General features: G+C 37.5%; 2 protein-coding genes across 3 annotated transcripts in view; both read left to right on the plus strand.

The window, feature by feature from the left end:
• The window catches only part of WDR35 (WD repeat domain 35), a 66,663-nt gene extending 50,391 nt beyond the window's left edge, over window positions 1-16,272 (plus strand). For both annotated transcript variants that reach the window (XM_047069260.1, XM_047069261.1), the window contains 11 exons: window positions 1,643-1,723; window positions 4,438-4,574; window positions 5,394-5,597; window positions 6,736-6,882; window positions 7,521-7,653; window positions 10,162-10,272; window positions 11,230-11,394; window positions 12,743-12,883; window positions 13,793-13,949; window positions 15,525-15,765; window positions 16,064-16,272. In XM_047069260.1, coding sequence (XP_046925216.1) covers window positions 1,643-1,723; window positions 4,438-4,574; window positions 5,394-5,597; window positions 6,736-6,882; window positions 7,521-7,653; window positions 10,162-10,272; window positions 11,230-11,394; window positions 12,743-12,883; window positions 13,793-13,949; window positions 15,525-15,765; window positions 16,064-16,214 — 1,668 coding nt within the window. In that variant the 3' untranslated portion in view covers window positions 16,215-16,272. The remainder of the gene's footprint in view (window positions 1-1,642; window positions 1,724-4,437; window positions 4,575-5,393; window positions 5,598-6,735; window positions 6,883-7,520; window positions 7,654-10,161; window positions 10,273-11,229; window positions 11,395-12,742; window positions 12,884-13,792; window positions 13,950-15,524; window positions 15,766-16,063) is intronic.
• Window positions 16,273-20,999: 4,727 nt separating this feature from the next.
• Window positions 21,000-26,634, plus strand: TTC32 (tetratricopeptide repeat domain 32). Its single transcript, XM_047069399.1, has 3 exons — window positions 21,000-21,238; window positions 24,919-25,085; window positions 26,037-26,634. Exons 1-3 carry the CDS (start codon window positions 21,087-21,089, stop codon window positions 26,174-26,176), a joined length of 459 nt encoding a protein of 152 aa, XP_046925355.1. The 5' UTR covers window positions 21,000-21,086; the 3' UTR covers window positions 26,177-26,634.
• The last annotated feature ends 422 nt before the right edge of the window (window positions 26,635-27,056 follow it).

Consider the following 27,056-nt stretch of genomic DNA (forward strand, 5'->3'; position numbering starts at 1 on the left):
TACTTGCCTTTACATAATACAACTTTTTTTGAGGAAATAAAGAAATTTGGTAAAATTTTCTCATATAATCAACAATTTTTACTTAAAAAAATTTCTTTTATGTTTACTTATCTTTGAGAGACAGAGACAGAGCGTGAACAGCGGAGGCAGCAGAGAGAGAGGGAGACACAGAATCTGAAGCAGGGTCCAGGCTGAGCTGTCAGCACAGAGCTGGACATAGTGCTTGTACTCATGAGTGGTGAGATCATGACCTGAGCTAAAGTCGGATGCTTAAGCGACTGAACCACCCAGGTGCCCCAACAATTTTTACTTTTTAAGAGAAAATGTCACTTTAAGACTCAAATGCATATAATGTGCACACAGAGCCCCATTCTTAAACCTTGACATACTAAAACTAAATATGATTCAATTTTTAAAAATCTGATTCAATTTTTACCTCTAATTTCCATCTTTTTAAGTATGTTTCTGTAGTTTCTATCACATGAAGAACTAAGTATCAGAGTTATAAATTTGATACATTATTTCCTTTGAATTTTGCTTACTTTCTATTTCATGATACACACACACACACACACACACACACACACACACATATTAAAAACACATTCCAGGGGTGCCTGGGTGGCTCAGTCAGTTGAACGTTCGACTGTGGCTTATGTCATGATCTTGCGGTTCATGGGCTCGAGTCCCGTGTCGGGCTCTGTGCTGACAGCTCAGAGCCTGGAGCCTGTTTTGGATTCTGTGTCTCCCTCTCTCTCTGCCCCTCCCTGACTCAGCTTGGTCTTTCTCTCTCTCAAAAAATAAATAAACATTAAAAATTACATTCTGGTATTATTTCCATTACCAGACATTATCTTATCCTTTTCATAGTGCTCTTGGAGGTAGTAAGTATAGTGAGAGTTTATTTCTTGTTATTTATATAATATTTATATCTCCTTTTTCTACTAGAGATTTAGGGCAGCTACTTTACATTATAATATGCATTTGCTACACTTTATTTCTATAAGCTTGCATAATACTAAGAAAAGAGACAGACCTGTAACAGACTTGTGTATTTACGTCTTGGCAAATTAAATCTTATGTAGAAAATCTATCAGGAATGCTCTCTGGCTAATTTTATAGAGGATGGACTTTGCAGTATGGGGTAAGATTTCTTTGATATATGTACTTACATACAACTGTAGTGTTTGTTGGTTTTATTAAGAATTAAATTTAATGTTGCATTGCATGAGTAAGAATTATCAAGTGGTATAAGGCATTTTGGGATTAATTGAGAAAAATTGGACTGATGTTAGATGCTATTAGGGAATTAATATTAATTATATGAGGTGTAATAATAGTAATGTGGCCACTTAAAGAACATCCTTATCTTTTAGAGATATGTACTGAAATATTTAGGGGTGAAATGTCATGATGTCTATACATTTTACTTGATTTACTTTAAAAGACTTCATCCAAAAAATCGACTGAAGCATATTTAGCAAAATGTTAATAATATTTAGGTGATGGACATATGGATGTTAATGACATTCTTTCTAATTTTCTGTTGGTTTGAAAATGTTGAAAATAAAATACAAAGTCATATGTTAAAGGAAGGAAAATTTTGTACAATTAAGCATAACATTTGTCTTTATCTTTAAAGGAGCCCATTCAGACTTCTGGATATATTTGTATCTTTGAGGATTTAGAAATTAAATCTGTTCTTTTGGATGAGATATTGAAGGTAATTCTTAAAAAACAATTGTATTTTTGTTGCTGGCTTGACTGGGATTTGTTTTATTTTATGCCCAGGCAGTGTGGTGTTCCTGTTAGGAATGTGGATTGACCCTGCTTGGTCACTTGTACCACTTTTAGACAGGTTCCTTCATCTTTTTTGAACTTCATTTTCCTTTCTTGTTTATAAGCCTCAATTATTTTTTTCAATTTTTTCCTCTATAAAATGTGGATAATAATGGCTCCTATCTAACAGGATTGTTATTGTATAAGGTAATCTGTGAAAAGCACTTACCACAGTGTTTGGATCAAGAGCTCAAAAAATGGTGGCTAGTTGTGGTTGTCATTGTTTTTATGTTAATAACAAAGAGAAGAAATACTTGACAATTTACTTTGTTCTTTTGAGCTCTAAGACAGGTACTTGAGTAACTTTTTGTTTGCAGGGCCACTATCCTCCTATTTTTTTTTCAGGCTTTATAAAATAATCCAGTTCTGATTCCAGCTATCTTTTTTAACCCCTACTTTGGCCTTCATTGACTATCTTTTGAGAATTTCTTTCTCTAAGAATATATTAAAAACATTTTTACTTTCATTTTATACAAAGCATTTACTTTTTTCTGTATACTTCATATATTTTTTGGAATTGGGTTAATAGAGTTTTACATTTCTTTTTTTTTTTTTTTTTTTTCAACGTTTATTTATTTTTGGGACAGAGAGAGACAGAGCATGAACGGGGGAGGGGCAGAGAGAGAGGGAGACACAGAATCGGAAACAGGCTCCAGGCTCCGAGCCATCAGCCCAGAGCCTGACGCGGGGCTCGAACTCACGGACCGCGAGATCGTGACCTGGCTGAAGTCGGACGCTTAACCGACTGCGCCACCCAGGCGCCCCGAGTTTTACATTTCTGAAGCTAGTTGCAATTTGTAGCATGGTTTCATGTTTTGGTTTGATATGTAAATTGTAGCCCTTTAAAGCCCTTTGTTTATGAGCCTGTTTTTTTTTTTCCCCATGAGAAATTTATTGGAGCACTAGAGCAGAAGGAATACGAAAGGAAAAGGAAGGGAATTTACTAAATTTACATTCACTAAAGTGCCTTCATAGGAGGTGTTCAATTGTCATTTGTCATTGCATGTCACTCTTCATTTGTCATTACAACTGTGCCCGGTAGATAATACACAGACCTCAGTTTTAGTGGAGAAAGCTCTTCGTGAGTAAAATGATTTACCAAAAGTCTTTCTGTTCACTGACTCAGCAGATGTTTATTGGCAGTCAGTAAGGTAAGTTCCTGGCCTCAAGTAGAGGTGTTGGGGAGGTAGACAAGAAATTCAGCAACCAGCAAAGGGGCGGGGCTGGCGCAGTTCAGTGGGCAGGTGAGTCTGTCAGAGGTCTGTGGGGAGAGAGCGCTGGTACAGTTCTGAGACTGTGAACCACGTGAGTAGTACAAGGCTGGCATTGTGCTAAACGTTTGATACGTGTTATCTCATTTAATCCTCACAATTCTAGGAAGTCAGTCTGATTATTATCTTCATTTGTTCAGATGAAGAATCTGAGGCTTGGAGAGAGAAACTCATTTGCCAGTGACACCCAGTTGGCAGTAGGCAGAGACGTGAATGATTTCACTCCAAGCCGTCTGGCTTCAAAGCTGGTGTATGTAATTGGTAGCACTGGCAGAACTGAAGGGGAACAGTCGTGGGGGAGGTTGGCCCCAGTCATACGAGGCCTTGTGTGCCTTCTGTGGAGTTTGGACTGCCTCCTGGAGTCACTGGGGAGTAAAGCAGGAGAGTGATGTGATTGGGTTTATATTTGGGGAAGATGGCCTTGGCTTCCTGGGTGGGCACAGGATGGGGGTACAGCAGGTTTTAGAAAGAGTTGTTACATAGCCAGTAGGCTGAGGAATTAGGATCTAAGCTTAGATCTGTTTGAATCCAAACCTCATGCATTTTCCATACTACTTTCTACTTTGTGCCAGGGATTTCTGGGAGAACTTTTCAGTTTCTAAGTACAGTGGTTTAGTTGCAGGTGGGGAGGGCCAGATGCAGCTTAGTTCTGGGAGCCATTGCTGTTTTCTGTATGTGGGGGCGGGGGGCTCTAATTTTCTCCTGGGCTTCACTTTTTCTTTACTTGGAATATGTAGGATATTGGTGAGTTCATTATAACTGTTTTATTTTCTTGGCCATTAGCTAGCATTTCCTGCAAGACTGGCCTTCAGAAAAAAAAAATTTTGGAGGGGTCAGCTAGCTAAATTAACAAAAGGAAAGAGATAATGAAAACTAGCTCTTTCTTTTATTTGCTTGTCTGATGCCCAACAGCACAGGGGACAACTGTCTCATTTCCCCCCCGGCAAGGAGAGAGTAGATTAAGGAGTGAGCTGGTAGAGGCCCCTGCACATGTCTTTTCTGCAGCACTTTGGGCGAGAAGAGAATAGTAGCTCCTGGGAACATGAGAGTTAAGCGGAGGGAAACAAGGCTGTATGATTGTAAGACAACCCTTCTTCCACTGTCCTCTTTTCCCTGTGGGCAGCCTAGTAACCTCAGGAGGAACTTCACCTGTGGATTGTGGCTGTTTTCCAGATAGCTCAAAGACCCACACATTGGAATATCTTTTCTTCCCATTTTGGTTTACAACATGATACAGTTGTTTGTGTGTGTGCATGTATTTTACTGTAAAAAAGAAACACATACTCTAACGGCAGGTATTTGCATTTCTTTTCATCCTTATTTTTAGAATCCAGAACACCCAAACAAGGATTATATAATTAACTTTGAGATCCGGTCCTTGCGAGATAGTCGAGCATTGATTGAGAAAGTTGGAATTGAAGATGCATCTCAATTCATCGAGGACAATCCACACCCCCGACTTTGGTATTTAAAAATAAAAAATCCTCCCAAAATGTGTGGTGTATGCATTTAAAGTCTCAGCTCTATTGTCTCCCACTCTCATGGTAGCCTTCATGGGGGTAGACTTGCATTCTTGTTCTTCTTTTTATTTAAAAAAAATGTTTATTGTTTTTTATTTATTTTTTGAGAGAGAAACAGAGAGTGAGTGGGGAAGAGGCAGAAAGAGAGGGAGACACAGAATCCAAAGCATGCCCCAGGCTCTGAGCTGTGAGCACAGAGCCCAACACAGGGATGGAATCCATGAATCGTGAGATCATGACCTGAGCTGAAGTGGTGCTTAAGTGACTGAGCCACCCAGGCGCCCCTTTGTTCTTCTTTTTATTTTTTATTTTTTATTTATTTATTTTTATTTTATTTTATTTTATTTTTTTCAACGTTTATTTATTTTTTGGGACAGAGAGAGACAGAGCATGAATGGGGGAGGGGCAGAGAGAGAGAGAGACACAGAATCGGAAACAGGTTCCAGGTTCTGAGCCATCAGCCCAGAGCCTGACGCGGGGCTCGAACTCACGGACCGCAAGATCGTGACCTGGCTGAAGTCGGACGCTTAACCGACTGCGCCACCCAGGCGCCCCTGTTCTTCTTTTTAAAATACAGAAATTAAATTCAGATTTGGAAGTACTCAAAATAAGCATAATATTAAGTAAAACATACATAAATATGTTAAAGTAATCACTTCCCACCATGTTTAACTAGAAACAACAGGTATAATAATTAAATTCGGGTTCAAGACTTGTTTATCAGTAATGGCAATAAGCTTTTCTGTTTCTTGTTTTAATAAAGGCGCCTACTGGCTGAAGCAGCTCTTCAGAAACTGGATCTGCACACGGCAGAGCAAGCGTTTGTGCGCTGCAAAGATTACCAAGGCATTAAGTTCGTGAAGCGCCTGGGCAATCTACAGAGTGAGTCCATGAAGCAGGCCGAAGTTGCTGCCTACTTCGGCAGGTTTGAAGAGGCAGAAAGAATGTATCTTGATATGGACAGAAGGTGAGTAATGAAGGTGCAGGCATTCTGGAGTACTTCTGGCATTCATGCTTTTCTTCTGTACAAATGAGGAATGTACAGTAGACTAAATGTGTCATACCACTTCTTTCAGAAAATAATCTCAGTTTAGTTACAACCTGGATATTCCACGTGGCCCTTACATTAATTTATGTATTGAAATTTGGAGGCAGTTTCCTTTTTCTTTTTTTCTTTTTTTCTTTTTTCTTTTTTTTTTTTTTTTACATATATTAATGGCTGGCCATGGGAGGTTTTCTCATTTGGTAGAAAAAAAAACATAAGACTGCAGAGACTGGGGGCTTTTATCATTTATTATGCAGCTCAACGTTTGGGTTTTCTTTTTTGATTTAGACCTTTATTTAATTTTTTGTCGTCAAGGAGCATGAAATAAAAATGAACGGTATATAGGGATTGAGTTTTATTCTTTATGTTCATTTTAGATTTGCATAAAATAATGTATGTATTTCAGCTATAAACATTATGTCTAAATTTTGTTAATATTATTTGTACTTCAAGGAGATCCCTAATACTGCTTAAGCCCTGAAAAGAAAGATAAAACCAAATATGTGTTTATATGTATGTTTTTTTTTTTTAAGTTTTTTTTTTTTAATGTTTATTTATTTTTCAGACAGAGAGAAACAGAGCATGAATGGGGGGAGGGTCAGAGAGAGGGAGACACAGAATCTGAAACAGGCTCCAGGCTCTGAGCGGTCAGCACAGAGCCTGATGCGGGGCTCAAACTCGCGACCACAAGATCGTGACCTGAGCTAAAGTCGGATGCCTAACCGACTGAGCCACCCAGGTGCCCCAGTATATGTATGATTTTTAAATAAGCCTGATCATGTCTCAATAATTGATGAAAAGAAGTTATTATTATTTAAATCATTATTTTGCTAGGAAAATTGGAAGGCTAGGAAAATAAAAGGCAGGAAGTTATTTCCTTTTCCTGATTTCAAGTTTTCCCCATTGCCTCTTTCCTGGTCAAATTTCTAAAATGTTTGGGGAGGTAACTTGTCCGTCTGTTCACTGCTGGGTATTCTCAGTACCCCGGAATTGACCCTAGCATGGGGTAGGCACTTCACAAGTATTTGTCAAGTGAATGAATGTATGCTGTTGTTTACAGAGATCTTGCTATCGGCCTCCGGCTGAAATTGGGAGATTGGTTTAGAGTACTCCAGCTCTTGAAAACTGGATCTGGTGATGCAGATGACAGTCTCCTTGAACAAGCCCACAATGCCATCGGAGACTACTTCGCTGATCGGCAAAAGTGGTAGGCGACCTATGTGAACCTCTTCATCTGTTCATGTAGCACTTGATATGGTAGCTGCCTGAGTACTTCCCATTGGCACAAAGCTGGGGACATTGAAGGCCGTCCCCCTGGATTCTTAAATTCAAGCAGATTTAAATTCCCAATGGGGAGCAAGAGATCCTTGATAAGTGTTATAAAACTTCGGAGTTTCCAAACTCACAAACGTGTGCTTAGTTTCAGGCAGGTTTCTACTGTTTAAGACCACAGCGTGCATTTCAAAGACATATGATTTATTTCTGAAAAAAGGAAACGTATTTTATGTTTTCTTGTTTTCTCGTAGATTATTTTCAGAAGTCATTGGCTTTTATTCTTAGGTTTTCATTTGGATCAATACACTTATTTATGTCCGTGTTTGGAAGCACAACTGTATATCCAATTACAACAATTTTTTCTTAATAGCCAAAGAATGTTGCAACTAAAATGTGCTTCAGAGTCTTTAGATTTTATCCCCCCAGTTTATACACTTCAAAGACATGCTGTAACTGAAGATGGTAACTAGAGTAATACTAGTAATTCTAATGAGCATTTTTAATGAGACTGCTTATTTATCAGGAGATTCACATTAGTTTTAGAAATTGTTCTTTTTTTTCCCCCCATAGGTTGAATGCTGTACAATATTATGTACAAGGCCGGAACCAGGAGCGCTTAGCTGAATGCTATTATATGTTGGAAGATTATGAGGGATTGGAGAATCTTGCCAGTTCACTTCCAGAAAACCACAAGTTGCTTCCAGTGGGTATTAAAAATTTTAGTTTTTAGATTTGTTAGGTTATTTTTATTAGGTTTTGTGTTATAGTCAGGAAATATCTTCTGCCACAAGAAAATTTAAAATCTATAATCTCATAGTTTCTTAAATGTGGAATGATACTTTTAATTGTTAAAACAATATATCAATATTACAGACTGCTTGAAAATAGAGGGAAAATTAGTCATATTCCCACTACTTTAACATGTTCACAATCTCCTATAGTATTGTCAGTTATAAAATTGCTTTTAAAAGTTAGCTGACACATGAAATATTTACAGTTAAAATCTCTTGTCAGAGGTTTGCTTCAAAATTATCTGAGCTGGGTCTGGGGATTAGTGTGTGTGTATGTATGTTTGAAATTTGCTGTAATAAAGGTTTAAAAAGATAGCTTGACTTTTATTAGGTTATGTTAACAAAGTATTTAGTGTTAAAAAAGAAAAAAACAGAGTTCTCTGGAAATTTGTTTTGAATGTCCTTTTTAAGCCTCTTAATTGAATGACGTTAATGAGTTTATATTTTATTTGTTTTATGTAAAATGTAAATCATTGAGCTGTATAGTACCTGTAGAGTTAGCATCTCACAACTGCAGGGTCGGGATATGTATCGGTTGTGAGTTCTACCACAAAATTTTTGTTTGTTAATTAGTAGATGATAGAATTCTGATAATTCAGTTTTGTCTCTTGTGAATTAGAGCCATTATCCCTGTAATAATGGCATTTTCATGTACTTTATTCTCAGTCCTGTGTTTTCTTGAGTAGGAAAGAAACTGAAATTAGTTACAACCTTGGATATCGGGACAGTGTGTCCTGCATTAATGTCATCTGTTAGGTGTGTCTGATGATGCAGAAAAGAGTATTGCTGTAGGATATCCAGAATAGTGTTATTACTGAGTAAATATTAAGTTATTATAGTTATAGTAATAATTAAGTAATTAAAATGCTTAAAAATTTTTAGTAGTGCAAATGTTTTTTTTTGTATTGCAAATTTTAAATCGAGTTTTTGAAGGAGTTTTTAATAATACGGTAAAATTTACATAATGTTTAATTGAAAAATACAGAGAACGGAACTGTATATAGTATGAACACAATATATACACCAACTCACACATACATATAGATTCCTAAGACACAGATGTTAGGAAATGACATCAGACTATTGAGAGAGATTTCCTATGGGCAGTAAGATTGTAAGTAACTTTTGTGCTTTCTAATTTTTATTTACCATTACAGTCTATTACTTTGTAACCAGAAAAATATAAACATTACTTTATTAATTAAATGCTTAGTTTTATTTTAGAGAGAGAGAGAGAGAGAGAGAGAGAGAGAGAGAATGTGAACGGGGAGGGGCAGAAAGGAGGGGGGTACAGAGGATCCAAAGCAGGCTCTGTGCTGAGAGCAGAGAGCCTGATATTGGGCTCAAACCCATGAACTATGAGATCATAACCTGAGCCAAAGTTAGACACTCACTGAGCCATCTAGGTGCCCCTAAACATTACTTTTAAAAAGATAGTTGGATCTAAAACATACTTTTATGATTTTCCCAAAATATTTTATTATTTTTTTTAATGTTTATTTATTTTGAGAGAGAGAGAGAGAGAGAGAGACAGCACAAACAGAGGAGGGGCAGAAAGAGAGGGGAGACACAGAATCAGAAGCAGGCTTCAGGCTCTGAGCTGTCAGCACAGAGCCCGACGTGGGGCTTGAACCCACAAACTGTGAGATTGTGACCTGATCACAGGCTCTGTGCTGACAGCTCAGAGCCTGGAGCCTGCTTCCGATTCTATGTCTCCCTCTCTCTCTACCCCTCCCCTGCTTGTGCTCTGTCTTTCTCTCTCTCTCTCTCAAAAAATAAATAAATGTTTAAAAAATTAAAAAAAAAGAAGTAAAGGTAGGGAGAGGAAAACTCTTGCCAATTAGATATTCAGAAGGAAAAGAAAAATTGATTTTCTGAAAATGGAGAGTGAGCCAGATGGGTATGGTGGGTTTGTGTTGTGGTTCTCCTTCCTTCCCACCACCCTTGGAGGGAGCTCTGTTTGGGATCTGGCTTCCTGAATTAATGAATGGCCTATCTGGGGCATTTCTTCAGAGAGGTATTAGAGAGCTCTGTGAATGTGAGATTTTCCTTAAGCCTCTAACATTACCACTGTTATATCATCAGTTGCCTTGAATGTTTTTTTCACACACTAGTATGGGGTTTGTTTCCCAGCTTGACGTTTCTGTGCCCTAGCTACTAGAGGAGCAGAGTGCAGGATGTTCCGGACCTGGTTAAAAAGTAGATCTGCAGCCGGAGCCAGTGAAGCACCGGTTTCGTAGACAGTGATGCCTTAGCCTCCTTTCTGGTTTGTAGCCTCTGCCCCTGTGTATGTTGCAATGAAAAATTACTGTAACCACCAGTAAATTTAATATTCGTATGTCCTTATGGAGTTTTGTAAATTAAACTATAAGTGATTTCCTTGGTCTGTGAGATCTGATAATATTGTTCTGTCCTTACAGGAAATAGCACAAATGTTTGTGAGGGTTGGAATGTGTGAACAAGCAGTGACCGCATTTTTGAAATGTAATCAGCCAAAGGCAGCAGTAGATACCTGTGTACATCTCAACCAAGTAAGGAACTGAAAATTAAGGTCCCTAGTCATCCTTTTAGACTGTTGCCACTGTAGGGTTGAGGTGGATTTTGTGAAAGGAGCTAGATGCTTTCTTACTTTGTTGAGGACCTAGAAAATACTGGAGTTTGCATTTACCTCTTGAAGTGCTACCGTTAAGGGCGACCCACTCTTAACTAAGTCAATATGGGGACAAACCCTGTGCTTTTTAGTCAGGCAACTTGTTGTCTGGAAGTAATTTCATAATTTTCTGCATTTTATTAGGGTTTTGTTTCCAAAGAAGGACTAGTTAATGGTCATTGCAAGAGGAAGGAATTGAGTTACCTTATCAGTATTTATTTTGGCAATCTATTTTCCTGTCTCTTTAGAGAAAACATATATTTGATATTCTTGGGAGCTGGAATTTAACTAAAATTAAAGTGCAGAATTGTGGAAATTGTTGAATATCAGTATATTCCTTTAAGTGTTTTCTTGAAGTATTTTATAAAGCTCCATTTGCTTTTTAAAAATAACTTTTAAATGTTAAATCTGATAGGACATTTTCTTAACCGAAATGGCATATTTTGTTCTACTATAAGCAAGTATAGCTTTTCCTCACTTCTAGCTGGTGCAAAATTGAATTATAATATTGTAATTATAAACTTTGAAGCTTTCCTTTTCTGATGTCCTTCTTAAGCAAATCACAGTCTTGGGCCATTTAATCATTTTGACATGTTTGACTTATAGAACTTATAATTGCTCTGATTTTAATTAAAGTTACTGTAAACTGCCTGACAGGCTCAGTCGGTAGAGCATGAGACTCTTAATTAAAGTTACTGTATTAAAAAAATATATACTGGTTTTTAATTTTAATATAGTGTTATTTATTACTATAAACTTAAATCTTTATTGTGTGAATTTTATGACATGTATGACTATTAATGCTTCAGTAGCTGAATGGCATATTTTTCCCCCTCAGTGGAACAAAGCTGTTGAGTTGGCTAAAAATCACAGTATGAAAGAAATTGGATCCCTGTTAGCGAGGTATGCATCTCATTTATTGGAAAAGAATAAAACTCTTGATGCCATAGAACTCTATCGGAAAGCCAATTACTTTTATGATGCTGCTAAACTGATGTTTAAGGTAATACAATAATCTTGGTGAGTATTTGCTATGTTCTAGTTACCAATGTTTTCTTATGTACTGAAGAACACATTTTCCATTTTCTTTGAGAACAAGTACTTGCTATAGCAAAAGCCCTCTTGTTTTATTACTGCTATAACTATGCATTATCTTAGTATTATTACCTTTTACTAAAAAAGCTATTCATTAGTGTTAGCACCTTACCGATCCCTAAACAATTGAATATTTACTTAATACTGAAGTTAACAAAGACTTATAGAATTTTCAGGGACCATAAAATACAAATTCCCTTAATAATGGGAATTAAATCCTGTTGATAATAGAATTTTGTCCTTTTAAATGTACACATTTTAAGGGGCATCTGGGTAGCTTAGTTAAGTGTCTGACTCTTGGTTTTGGTTCAGGTCATGATCTTGTGTTTCGTGAGTTCAGGCCCCACGTGGAGCTCTTGCACTGACAGAGCAGAGCCTGCTTAGGATTCTGTCTCCCTAGCTCTCTCTCTCTGCCCCTCCCTCACATACGCATGTGTGCACGCAAGTTCTCTCCCCTTCTCTCTCAAAATGAATTAAAAAACTTAGGGGCGCCTGAGTGGCGCAGTCGGTTAAGCGTCCGACTTCAGCCAGGTCACGATCTCGCGGTCCGGGAGTTCGAGCCCCACGTCAGGCTCTGGGCTGATGGCTCAGAGCCTGGAGCCTGTTTCCGATTCTGTGTCTCCCTCTCTCTCTGCCCCTCCCCCGTTCATGCTCTGTCTCTCTCTGTCCCAAAAAATAAATAAAAACGTTGAAAAAAAATTAAAAAAAAAAAATAATAAAAAACTTAAAAAAATAAATGTACACATTTTAAATACATTACTGTTTCATAATATGCATTTGGAAGGAAAAGGACTAATACAGTATTAATGTATATACATTTTATATTCTGTTCTATTTTTTTCCCGTTGATTTAATAAAAAAGGGAATATTCCCCTCAATCATTTAGATAAATCCTTCTTTCTGAAGTCTGTACCATGTTAAAATCCTCTTATCTCAGTATACTTGGAACACTGTTTTTAAAATCTCCTTATGGAAAATGCTACCTCTTCCACGAAAACTTTCTTCATTTTAACTTACTTATTTAAGAGCATTTGTTATGAGTTGTAACTCCAAGGGCTAATGCCAAGGAAAGAACTGAGTACTTATAAGCTAAGGAAAAGGAAATGGGCTTAAAAATATTTATCATAAATGGGTGGTATTTATGTTCCATCCTACTGTTTTTTTCTTTTTATTAAAGAATCAAATTTTAGAGATGATTGTATGTGTACAAATAAAGATTAAGAAATATCTTCCCCAAGTTCTTTAAATGTTTAAAGATTGCAGATGAAGAGGCAAAGAAAAGAACCAAACCTTTACGTGTCAAGAAGCTGTACGTACTGTCCGCTTTGCTTATTGAGCAGTACCATGAGCAAGTGAGAAATGCCCAAAGAGGAAAAGTGAAAGGAAAGAGCTCAGAGGTAAGGTGGAACATTACAGAACATGAAGTCATCTGAGGTGTTTAAGGAAAAAAGACTATCAAACTTCTCTTTAGGGACAGGCCATTTAATTTGCTTGTCTGCATTTATTTTCTTAAGTACTTGGAATTAGTACTCAAATTTAGAAATTTCTGCTGAGGAATATTGGAAACTTTTCCTGCAAGACTAATTTGTAGACTTTGCTTTAATTTTTTTACTTGGTAAACCCTTTCTAACCAGTGAGTTTTAAAAACCTTGCTAGAATATGTATATTACTTTATGTGTAAATGAATCTCTTACTAACTTAAAGTTTATAATGAGTTCTATTAAAAAATTTGACCGGGGGCGCCTGGGTGGCGCAGTCGGTTAAGCGTCCAACTTCAGCCAGGTCACGATCTCGCGGTCCGTGAGTTCGAGCCCCGCATCAGGCTCTGGGCTGATGGCTCAGAGCCTGGAGCCTGTTTCCGATTCTGTGTCTCCCTCTCTCTCTGCCCCTCCCCCGTTCATGCTCTGTCTCTCTCTGTCCCAAAAATAAATAAACGTTGGAAAAAAAAAAAAAAAAAACCAAAAATAAATAAACGTTGAAAAAAAAAATAAAAAAAAAAAAAAATTTGACCACACCATGGGGAAATTGTTTCACAGCGTGTATGTTTGTCAGATCACATCAAGGTGCACTTGAAATAATTTGCAGTTTTATTGGTCAATTATAGTTTAATAAAGCTGAAAGAAATTTTTGATTACAGCAGCTTAACAAAATACGAATTCTAATGGAGAAATGAAGTCTGTAATGACAGTTTTGTAATGATAAAATCTACTTTCCTTAGTTTAATGTATAAACCGTCTCAGAAGTTGTCTTCGTTAGGGTGACTCATGGTTGCACTGACAGAAAACGTGGCTCTGCTTGACTCATAGGCCACATCTGCTTTGGCTGGTTTGCTGGAAGAGGAAGTTCTGTCTACAACTAGTCGTTTCACAGATAATGCTTGGAGAGGGGCTGAGGCTTACCACTTCTTCACACTTGCCCAGAGGCAGCTCTATGAGGGATATGTTGACACTGCATTGAAGACAGGTGGGCCTTTGACCCAACGGGTACAGTGTGTTTAAATTGATGTGAAGAGCCAGCTCCTTCAGATTGCCCATATATTAACTTCAGTAACACTTTTATCCATGGGTTTATTTTCATGTTTGAGATTTGCTGTCTATAGTCTATTTTGCACATTCTCCTTTGTTTTGAAGTTCTTTTGATTTTTTTAAATACATACGGTTCACATTAAAGTCAGAGGTTTGAGATAAGCAAAAAGAATGTCTATAGCATTCACTATTCTTTTCATTAAAAGTTAAAGTTTTGAATATATAAAAAAGTTTGTGTTTTTTATAATATCAGGAGTATAACATATGTCCTTTTTAAAAAACATAATATGTTGTAAAATATTTCCATATTAATAGATTTCTATAGTATTTAACTTGTTTTTTGTTAAAATGACGCTGTAAAAAATAAAATGTCACTTCTGTAATGATTACAGTCAAAACAGAAAAAAATAAAATAATCTAATAACTTGTAAAATAATCTTATAACTCAGAAGTAATGATTACTGACATTTGGGCGAACTTCATTTTAGACATTTCTCCATGCCTATAAAATTGTGGACAGTTTTCCTTAAGCTAATATCATACAATATATGTTGTTCAGGGGCTTGCTTGCTTTATGCCCTCCGTTGTATATTGCAGTCATGTTTCCATGTTGGTAAACATAGATCCATGTTATCACTTGTATTAGCAAGGGGACTGTAACAGTTTTTTTTCTAATTGGTTGTTATACATAAGAATTATTTTTATTTTTACATGTTTACAACTGATCTTTATTTAATTTTAACTGATTAATATGTGGTATAAATTATGCAGTTAGGTTTAAGATAGTTCTATTTTATATAACTTATACACAGTTTCTAAACTTGAAAGATAAATTAGAATTTTAACTTGAGAGTTTTCATCTACTGGGTGAAGAAATCCAATATACAATCTATTAATTCTACAGTACATTTTAAAGAAAGATTATATCTCTAGTATAGAAAAAGTAAAAATAAGATATGGCAGCTATCAAAATAAATGTCTGAACTGACAACTTAAGATGCACATTGTCACTTCTCTTTTCTCAAAGTTCTGTTTCATTCAGTAAGACAAAAAAATCTCTTCAAAGAGATGCAAAGAAAAAACATGATTTCGTACTGCTTTGCTTTTTTATCAAAAAGAAACCTGATGTTATTTTGAGTATTATGACTAACAGTATAATATTAATTTACTTTTTTCTGGAATGCCACAGAAATTTCTAATATATTAACATGAAACAAAAGATGTGGGTTTTGATACCAATTTTTATTTTGTCTTTGTGTGTGTTTCTGAATGGCAGAGCGTGCACATCATTTGATGGTGGTTGTTTTGTAGGACCTGAGCTGTTAGCTAGCGTTATAGAACTGGGAACTCACGTAACCTGCTTCCTTCTACCAGTGCTTCGATCTCCCACCGTTATTTTAAGTTTGTAAGAGTTCATGTAGGTTAAACTAAAGCAGCTTAACATAGACTCTTTTCCATGCACGATCATACTAATGATTTCTTTTCAAAATCTAAGTTGTCCTCTTTTCTCTAGCTCTTCACCTGAGAGACTATGAAGACATCATCCCTGCCGTCGAGATCTACTCTCTGTTAGCACTCTGTGCGTGTGCCGGTAGAGCTTTTGGTACTTGTTCAAAAGCTTTTATTAAACTTGAATCTTTAGAGACCCTCAGTTCAGAGCAGAAACAGCAATATGAAGATCTCGCTTTGGAAATCTTCACCAAACATACTCCAAAAGATAATAGAAAATCTGAATTGGACAGCCTTCTTGAAGGGTAGGCTAATTGTCATTAGGATATGTTATACACCCTATTAGAAGCTGAGATTTCTATAAGTGTAGTAGTGTGATGTAATAATTTAAGCACTAAATTTTGAAGTAACTTAGCTTACTATTACAACCTATTTTATTTAGTCTTGTGAGTATATTAATGCTTTATTTTCTTATAAGAAAAGTTTTTAATCGAAAGTTGCCTTGAGATGTTTTTCATTCCTTAATTTTTTAATTGTGATAAGTAGTTTAAGTAATTAGAAGTTTTAAAGTATAATTAATTGTTTTTCCTCTTGTTTTTACAGAGGGGAAGGGAAATTGCCAACATGTGTTGCCACGGGAAGCCCAATCACAGAATATCAGTTCTGGGTGTGCAATGTGTGCAAGCACTGTGTTCTGGCTCAGGAAATCAGTAACTACAACTTCTGTCCCTTATGCCATAGTTCAGTGGGATGAAGAAATGACAGATTGTATCTAACTGTAACATACATGTAGCATGTATACATAGCTCTAACTGGATATACAATAAAGCTGACTTTCATACATTTTATATAAAAATCAGCACCATTATTTCATAGTTGTATATTTACACAAAGTTACAAATTATGTGTATATAACATCTATATTATATATACATATATGTATTATGTATACATACAATTTTGTGTAAAAATACAACTATGAAATAATCATGCTGATTTTCATATAAAATGTATGGAAATCAGCCTTATTTCCTACCTGCCTATTATCTATCTCTCTGTCTATAAATTATGGTTACATAATACTATGAAAAAATTCCAAATAAGAAATTTTTCTCACAGTTTCAAGGTTACTAATTCATTAAGAAACCTTGGCAGGGGGCAGGTGGGGGAAGCATGGGAGTGGGGCAAAGTTGAATTTAGGGAGTTGACATAACCTGTATTAGAAGAATGTTAAACAATTGTGATACTAAAATTAGCTCTATTGCTAGCTGTATTTAATTAAATAAGTATTGAATGTCTTCTGTATTTTATTTTCAGAAATGAGAAGACACTTAAAGATATTTTTTATAATTTGAATTGTTTCTAATAGCCTTATTTTTTTATAGTTTTTCCTTTTTTATCTACCCTTTTAGCCTCATCTGAAAGATGGCATTTGGCATTACTCTTTATATTGTGCAGAAAAATTGGCTGTATTTATAATGATATAAATTTATACAAAAACATCCATTTTATAGTTATAGTTTTATTTGAAACATTGTCTCCAAGCAGGGCCCTTCATTTAAACAGCTCTGGGGCTGTGGGCAATGATCCTTTCTTAATAATGTGTCTGTTTTATCATTAATTTAAAAAGAAAAACTTGCAAGCATTACAATGGGTAATTGCTTACCTGTTTTATATAGCTAGAAGTGTTCTCCACTTCTTTCTCATGAATTTATGTCCTTTCATTTTGTGGCTGCAGGCCAGACTCTAGCACTGTTTCATCACAGTTATTTGCTCAAGTTTGGCTGATGTTTAGTAGAGGCAATAAATAAAGACAAATATGCCACGCTACTATTGCAGCTATAATACTTAGGTTAGTTACCACAATGTCTGAAAACAACCATTATACCTTGTAGACCTAGTTATCACATATGTCTACATGTGTATACATACATATATACATACATGTGTAAACACATACATATATATAGAGAGAGAGACATATCTTTTCTACTATTGTAAAATCTTATGCCTGTTTGGGATTTATATCTCGGAAAGTTTTAGTGATCTTCCATAATGTCTTAAGGACCTTTGTTTTGGATAAAAATAGTACTAGAGACTAAAGACCCACAGTATGAACTGATTTAATTTGGTTTATTCAGCATGAAGGAAATTTCAGAATAACAACACCAAAAAACTCTCCCCTGATGAAAGGAGCAAAGAGAAGCAAAATTGTCTATATGTAACAAGTACTTGGAGAGAAGTTGGACAGAATGAAGCATATAATGAAAACAGTATAATGAAGCAGTTATGTTGTTTCTCTTCCTGTAATAAGCATATACTGACTCCATTTAATTAATGCTGAGTTGTTCTTTATCATAAAACTTGGCCTGAATTATGTGAGGTTTCAAAGTATAATTGTATTACATTTCAGAGTTTGAAAATACTTTGGTAGGCCAAAGTATTGAGATGATGGGACCAACTGATAAAATTTATGGTGATAAGCAATGTGCTTAACAAGCAACAAAGATTGTTGACCTGCTATCATGCCACAAATGCTAATTTTATTACACACGTTTTGTTTTTGTTTTTTTTGCTAAATACACTTTGAAATGATCTTTTTGTATTCCAAGAGCTGAGATTTTAGGTTTTACATGGCATTAAAAAAAAAAAAAGGAAAGACTAAATATTGACTTGTATTTATTCCTAGTTTCCTCTATGTATAACTTAAGGGTAACGTGGTATTTGTTTTGTTTTGATTTAAATTTTTCAGTGGGGGTTGTTTAGGAGGGTGTTGGGCTCCAGAGTGGATAAGAGGAGAAAGGGACAGGAGGTACAATAGATGTAGAATATCATTTTTAGTACCAAACAGAAAAAACAACTTTGACAGGTACTAGGCAAATGTCCGATGATCGGAGGTTGCAGTGAATTACTCTAGAGGTCATATAGAGTTCTCATTTAGAAATGGGGGAAATTTTTACCAGATTTTTAAGAGAAAATCAGAAGTACTTATTTGATAATTTTATAGCTCTAAGATATTGCTACTGAGTTTCTAAAATGAAAATGACAATATTATGTTGCCCCCTACTGTCTATTCTTAGGATTAATTCATTTTTAAAAATAAATTAATGCTTTTTTAAAAAAAATAAACATATTTTTAGAAAAGTAACATATATCCCTGCTAGAAAACTACAAAAATACATAAAGGGTATTTATGAGAGATGGGAAATGAAAATGGTCTTAATAACCTCTTTAAAATTAGAGGCATTAATTTATATTTTAGTTGAATTTAGAAGAAAAAACGGGTGAAACTGAAGAAATCACTGCATTGTAAGTTTTCTTCACAATAAGAACTACTTGTTCTTAAGAAATTTCTCTAAAATTAAGAGAAAAAGTAGCCATTAAGAGGCTTGGAGTTAATATTTTATGTAACTACTAATTATTTGGCATAGCTTGTATTTCTAGTAAGTAAAATTTAGAGAAAAATGAGGTACCTCTCACAGATACCATAATAGCCAAAATTAAAACTGCCAAGTATTGGTCAGGATATGGAACAACTGAAACCCCTATATATTGCTGGTGCAAATGCAAAATAGTACACTCATTTGAGAAGAGTTGAGTTTCCAAAGTTCTCTATATATTTTGGGGGGGAAATATGTATGTGTATGTGTGTATGCATGAATACATATGTATTTGTGTGTATGTATATATATTTTTAACTGGTCCAATCAATGAAAGTGAAGCTTTACTGAGGCCCCAGGATCATAGGGTCAGGCAAGAGGCTGCCCTGTAGGGGAAGGAGGAGCCCATTGAGGGACCTTATTTGACTTTTCTTCTCAGGGCTTGGGTTGTTGGTGTGGCCATACTTTTTTCAACAGTTGACAGTATGAAGTTGCAGGGGAACATAACACATTCAGCAGATTATCATGTTGCAGTTGTATTTCTGGGTGAGGAGGCTCGTTGATGCCACCCCACAGGCAAAGCACCACATGCAGGTGGACTCTGTGGAAGACGGACTTGAGCGTCAGAGAGGGACAGCAACTGAGCCTAGCGCCAGCAATGAAATTACAGGGCAGGCCCTCCAGTGTCATGTAGACCAGAGCTTCTCAAGTGTGACAGAGGCACCAACTCAGAATCTTGTGTGTCCTATCAGTAGATGGACACATCAGCCCAGCATCTCTCACAGAACATGATTTGCAGATATTTTCTCCCATTCTCTGGGGTTTTTTTACTCTGTATAGTCTTTTAATGCACAAAAGTTTTAAATTTTCATGAAGTCCAATTTATGTTTTGTCTTTGGGGTCACATCCAAGAAGTTGCCAAATCCAGTGTCACAAAGCTTTTGCTTTATATTTTCTTCTAAACATTTTATATTTTAGCTCTTACGTTTAGGTTTTTAATCCATTTGGAGTTAATTTTTTTATATGGTGTTTCAGTCCAACTTCATTCTTTTGCATGTGGATATCCAGTTTTTTCAGCAACATTTATTGAAAAGGCTGTCTTTATGCTAATACCACAGTGTTTTGATTACTATAACTTTGTAGTTGAGTTTTGAAAACAGGATGTGAGTACTCCGACTTTGTTATTTTCAAGATTGTTTTTGGCTATTTGGGATCCCTTGAAATCCCGTTATTAATCTTAGGATGGATTTTTTCTATTTCTACAAAAGTATCATCGGCATTTTGAAATGGATTCCATTGTATCTGTAGGTCCTTTTAACTTGAACATGGGATGTCCTTCCATTTATTTCTGTGAAATTTCTTTCAGCAGTGTTTTATAGTTTACATTGGACAAGTCTTTCACTTCTTGGTTAATTCCTAAATATTTTATCCATTTTTGATGCCATTATAAATGGAACTGTTTTCTTAGTCTCCTCTCTGGAGTGTTCACTTTACATAATTCTTACTTGAACTAAACATCTACTGTACTTAATCAATTACAATCTGGGTTTCCCTTTGGCATCAACAGCCAGAGAATGTAAACTAACATAACAGACCAAATTTTTAGTACAACATATTACTTAATGAATTCTTACACTATTCCACAGATATAAGAAGTTTGCAATATAGGATCTTGGAGCTAATAAATGGTAGTTTGAATTCGGACACCTTCTCGACAGTGTGTCCGAATGGCCGCAGCCTATTCAGATCATGCTCTACCGGGTGTTTGGCTGAGAGTGGTCGCTGGAACCCCAAAGGCGTGCTACAATAAATCTGCTGGCCAATTAGCCATTCGTAAAGCAAACCAAGGTTTCTTCTGATTCCGGCACAGTGAGGCTCTCTCCCCCTATAACTCGCTGTAACAAAGGACAAGCTCCTCGCAACATAAGTCCACGGATTTGGAAACCAGGTTGGAACCATCTGTCTACTGCTTTCTAGAAAAAGAGGCAGGCAGGACCAGCAGTAACACCAGAACCGCACTTCACCGCAGTCGGTCCGAACTTTACCGGTACGACCGAGCTCCCTGCCAGCACCGGGTCATCGATCTCGCGAGATGATGGGTCCTCGAAAGGCACAAACTTCCCCCTTTGCGAGCGCCGAGGTTTTGCTGTCAAATTCCGGGAGTGCGGAAGTGGCCCCGTGGTGCTGCCTCTAACCGTTCAGAAGTCAACTCCTTTTCTACACGAAAAGCTAGGCCTCAGACCGCTATGGATGGGCAGCAAGGGCAACCAAGCCAAGCATCGCTGGCACTCGCCCAAGCTCACTTCAACAAGGGCGAATACGCGGAAGCCGAGACGCTGTACTCCGCTTACATTAGCCAGTGCGCCTGTGCAGGCTCCGAGCGAGCTGCGCCCGTGAGGTAACTATCGCGAGAGGTGGGGTAGCTGCACCTCGGGGAGGTGCGAAGCAGGGGTCGTCAAAGCCCGGCGCTCAGCCGCCTGACTTTGGGGTACCGAGGATGCTGGGGGCGGATGCTTGCCTTTTCAGAAGGCCAGCAAGGGTCGCGTTCTTCTGGGACACCCGGGGCACCCGCTGCCTTCTCCCCCCGCCCCTGGGAGTTCTGTGTTACTCACTCTGACCCAGAGCGGCAGCTACGCTTTTCCGCCTGTCATTTTAACAGGCGGATATCGGAGACCTTGTGATGGCGATTGGACACGACTGGGTAGTGCCACGCGAGTACGTGGGACTGCGACTCCAACCGCCACATCCCAGCGAGGGTGTTTCCTTTTTCACTTGTGTGTGTGTGTGTGTGTGTGTGTGTGTGTGTGTGTGTTGCGTGGGGGGGGGGTTGGAGATCACTCGGCCTAAATATTATTTCACCCACACATCATTCATCCATCGATATTTCAAAATGCATTTCTAAATATTAAGTGTTCTTAAACAACCATAATATCATTATTGTCACAAAATTCCTTAATGTGAAATACACAATTAGTGTTGTGTCCTGATTAATAACGTCTGTTGTTGTTTGTTTGTTTGATTTCTTGGTTGGTTTGTTTTTTATAGCATTTGGTTCAAGTCAGGATGCACCAGGTCTCTTAATCTATAAGGCTCCCCTTCTTTTTTTCCCTCGAAGTCTGTCGAGGAAGCCATCGTGTGTTTTGAGTGTTTACTGAATTCATCTCCCTGCTGTCTCCCGCACTGTTTGTGAGTTGGCATTTAAATCCCGAGGCTCGATCCAATTCAGATCCTGTATTATGGCAAGACTATGTCACAGGTGGTGGTGTGGACTTCTGTCAGAAAGCATATAATGTTTTTCTTTTTGTGATGTTACCATCCTCACCTGCTAATACCTGCTTGCCCCAAGTACTTTGGGTTTATACCTGGAGGTGTATGTAGCATTTGTTGTTATTCCAAATTTTGTCTGTGTTCTTATTGATGGAGTGGGGTGGACGAGGATGAGAAAAGAAAGAACAGAGACGGGTGGAATGAACAGCTTTTTGCCAGTTTTGTGTCTTCTGCACCATCACTCGTCTCTCCCTTCAGGGATTTGGTTTTTCTTGACAGGATGCCAGTTTGTTTTTTGAATGAGCCTTATGATTCTTCTCCAGGTTGTTAAACTCATATGGAATGAAACCAGAAAAAATAAATTTGCTTTCTTGTTTTGATAACACACCAAGGTAATAGTTAATAGAAATTTCTGAACAGGCAGGAAGACAGTAGCACCATTCCCTGAGCTCCCCCGACCCCGCCAGCCAAGGAAAAAAAAAAAGATTAGTAAACATAGAAAATGTAGTTTTCTATCATTGTTTCAAGCTCAAAGAATAGACTTACCTAGTAGGTTTCAAAAAGTATTCATCAGCAACAGAAATATTGGGCCATCTAGTCTCCTTGGCACATCCAACCTGAAAAGCACTGACTATGTTTGTAGCAAATGTAGTATCTGCGTCTTAACGAGGGCAGGACAGAACATCTGCCAACATTTGGTAGAAGGTGGTCAGCGTGCCTGAATGAACCTTATTTCCTTACAGTTCTGAAAATCTTCTAGGATCTCATGAATTTACAATGAATTCTGTCATTTCAGATTTTTTCCATCAAATATATCTTTTAGCTTCAATTTATTTTTTAAAATAATAGGTCACTGAACCATTTTGAAAAAGTATTTGCAATTTTTGCATTCCTGTCACTCTGAATGGTTTACAACATTTTGTTTTCATATCCCAAAGTGCAGTGTTAGCCATAAACCTAACTTCCAAATGTATTATTATTATTATTTTTTATTTTTTAATTTTTGCTAAAGTGTGCAAATGCAAAAAATCCACATTTGTGTTAGGTAATTAAATTCTAGTATGATAAATACTATCATTACTAAAATCTCAATATTGTGAAAATAAATTTCGGCTTTAACTGTTAGCCCGTGTGTTTAAAATATGAAGCAATTTCCACATGAAAAGTACATTTTTAGAATTTGTTGTAATGAGATCTAATTCTGAACCAAACATTTTACGGACCTCTGAATATAAGAAATTTGTAACAAAGTTTTAAAGCTTAAAAATGGAATGACCAAAACCTTCCTGGAGTCCTGAGGCTGCATTTTTAAAAAGAAACCTTTTACTGGGCGGCAGTTCAGTGAGTATCGTAACAGAGATAGTTGTAGGGAGCGTGCCCTCCTGTTCCCCAGGTTTCAGCGATGGTGCTGGTGGCATCCAGAGTATTCTCGCACTCAGTCTCTGTCATAGTTCACGGAAGCAGAAGTTTTCTCATGTTGCAATGTTTCTGTCCATAGTTAGTGAACTTAGACTTTGAAGGAGACCCCCGTGAGGACCTCTGGTGGAAGCCGTGGTTGCAGTGCCTGTCAGATCTCAAGGATCTCGATATTAAGAGAATGTCACTTTTTTTTTTTTTAAATTTATTTTTGGGACAGAGAGAGACAGAGCATGAACGGGGGAGGGGCAGAGAGAGAGGGAGACACAGAATCGGAAACAGGCTCCAGGCTCCGAGCCATCAGCCCAGAGCCCGACGCGGGGCTCGAACTCACGGACCGCGAGATCGTGACCTAGCTGAAGTCGGACGCTTAACCGACTGCGCCACCCAGGCGCCCCGAGAATGTCACTTTTAATATCACTGACTGCAGTCACAGTGTTTTCTGAGGACTGTACTTTGCACCGTGGGGCATCACAAAGAAATGAGAGCTGAGTGTAGCCTGTGCCTTTTCTATTTGGCTCAAATTTGAGAATTCCCTTGGAAAAAAAGAAAGGAAAACAGAATTGTCTCGGACACGGAGCAGCGTCCGTTAATGTTCTCTGTGCAAGTGACTCCTCTGGCAGGGGAGGGGTGACCCGCTGAGTTGGTGGCTGGTCTGGCTGCCTCGGCTAAGCCCTTAAAGAAAGTCTGCTCACTCAGAGCCCCTTAGGCAGCCTCTGGAGGCTTCAGAAGCAGAGCGGATTCTGCACACAGGACCCCCAGAGTCCTGGGGGCTGATGCCCCCCTAGCAGAAGGCCCGTGTGGCCTTGGGGGCGATCCCACCTAAGATGGGAGGGAAGGCAGCTTTGTCCTGAGAAGCCCTCCCTGGGGGACAGCATACTGAATTTCCAGTCAGGGTCAACGTGTATTTCTTTATTGGTGAAAAATGATTAGAAATCTCATTTTTGGGGGGATCACTTAAAAATTTGAGAGTAACACTGATGATTCAATCTGCCGTATGTCTGTTGCAGACTGGAACTTCAGGCTGGCTTTTCCTCCTTGCTCAGCATGTCGTCTTAGCCCTGCTGGTATGTGCTGAGAAAATGAACAACGATTTTAATATTACATTCTGCAAAACAAGTAGTCAGTGAACAGGGTCTCTGAACATACTATGAAATTAATGTGTTTTTTCAGACTGACCAGGTAGCGCTACCTCCCTACAACGTAGATAACGGGATTAAACAAAAACTGATCCCACTGCTTTATTTCTTCGCATTTCCTTTCTTCAGCGTGGTGTTCCAGTTTAGATACTGCATGTTATAGGCGATGAAGTTTGACAATACCCAAAAGAGAGTGAAAGTGGAAGCGGGAGGCATTTGGTAACACACGTTTTTAATGTGAACTTTTTGTTTAAAGCAAATGCAGGCCCGAGGATTTGGCTACTGCGTATAACAACAGGGGGCAAATCAAGTACTTGAGGGTTGATTTTTATGAAGCCATGGATGACTACACATCTGCCATACGAGTCCAGCCCACGTTCGAAGTTCCGTATTACAACAGAGGGTTGATATTGTATAGGCTGGGTAAGAATTTTTTCCCCCTTTTGTCTTTGACTATATTCTGTGAATTCAGAGCTCTCAGATGCTGTGAAACTAATGTAGTAAACACCAAGTCTCCAATTTATGTTAAAATTGAGGCTTAGAGCCTGGAACAAAGAAAGCTTTTATTCTGGGCTTTTGGTGGGCTTTACAGACCGCAGTGGAGCCCTGGGGTGGGGATTGGACCTAGGCCGGTGAGGGTGAGCCTGTCACTGGGCGCCTGTGCCTTCCCAACTGCTACTTGAGGGCAGTGCTGACGGCCACCTGGGATACTTGTCTGAGTTAAAATCTATTTTTTTTAATGTTTATTTATTTTTGAGAGAGAGAGAGAGAGAGTGCAAGTGACGCAGGGGCAGAGAGGAGGGGACAGAGGATCCAAAGCAGGCTGTGCGCCACGGACAGCAGAGCCCGAGGTAGGGCTCGAACTGGTGAACTGCGAGATCATGACCTGAGGTGACACTCAATCGACTGAGCCTCTGAGTTAAAGTCTTTAAAGGCACCTGAGACAATATAAAGTGAAAGGGTTTTAGATCCTTGCATTAATGGGACTGTAGGTACTGTTTCTCTTTTAAAGTGTTAAAAAGAATACAAATTTCCTGTTTTTAATTTTACTGTCATTGTGTAAAATCGGTGTTAGGATTTTGTTGAGATTTTATGATGATTTATGCTATAAATAAATAAACCCAGAGCTAATTTTAAGTGTTAATTTAAATTGAATTTAAAATTTTAATTTTAATGATGGCGTAAGGGCATGCAAAATTACTTTGATATACACATGTGTATGTCATTACTAAGAGAAGAACAATCCTTTACTAGGAGTGGTTGAAAGCTCGTAAATAAAAAAGCCAAAGTGTGTGTTCTCTGAACTCTGCTATGAATAATGTATAGAAATACTCAGTTTTATTACTCTTTTTCATTTTTTGCGTTCTGGTACAGGATACTTTGATGATGCCTTGGAAGATTTCAAGAAGGTATTAGACTTAAATCCTGGATTCCAAGATGCTACTTTGAGCTTAAAACAGACTATTCTAGACAAAGAAGAAAAACAAAGAAGAATTAATGAAAAAAATTATTGAAAGTTTTAGCATAATTGAAATATTAACTCATGATCCTTATACCTGGCATCTCGTTGCTTGTAATGTCAAGTTAGGTGTTGAGCTATTTCGATTTATATTTAAGGTAGAGATTCATTATTAGCACCGAAAGTTAAGTGATGTATTTAAAGTAGTTAATTTCAGATTGAGTAACTATGTTGAATAAGTTGCTTTTTATAAAGTGTAAATAAATAATACCAAGGTATAGTGTGTTATTACAGTAAAATATTTAAAGAAGAGTGTGGCATTTTCTTCAGTAAAACTATATTTTTTGTTGTTTTCTATTCCCAACTTTGTATTTAAAAAATTTGGCATCTACAGAAAAGTTGAAGTACAATACAACGAACATCTATAAACTCTTCACTTGGATTCGCTAGTTGTTACCATTGGACCACATTTGCTTTCTCTCTGTATTTAAATATATAAATTTTGCTGAACCATTTGAAAAGAAGTTGCAGATATCCCAATACTTTACCCCTAAATGTTTCAGTCTGCAGCTTCTAAGAATCGAGACATCCTCCACTGCAGCTGCAATACCATTATAGTACCTCATAAAATTAATAATTCTGTAATATCATCCATACCCAGCCCATGTTCGAATTTCCCTGATTGCTTCCACCGTGTCTCACGTAGCTTTTTATTTCTGGACCTGGAATGAATCAAGTTACATTGCCTTTTGTTGTTGTATCTCTTTGAGTTCTTCTAATCTAGAATAGTTCCCTGCCATTTTCTCCCCGTGGCATTCACCTGGCGAGCAAAGCTTTTTTATACAGCTAAGCTAAAGAGATGCCACACTGGGGCTTAAAAACAAACACATGTTCTACATGTGAACAATTTGAAACCAGTCTAGATTTTCTCCAGA

The sequence above is a fragment of the Lynx rufus genome, unplaced genomic scaffold (assembly GCF_022079265.1).
Source record: "Lynx rufus isolate CCGP_SWC_20201006 ecotype Redwood Valley unplaced genomic scaffold, mLynRuf1.p SCAF_8, whole genome shotgun sequence".
Taxonomy (NCBI): Eukaryota; Metazoa; Chordata; class Mammalia; order Carnivora; family Felidae; genus Lynx; species Lynx rufus.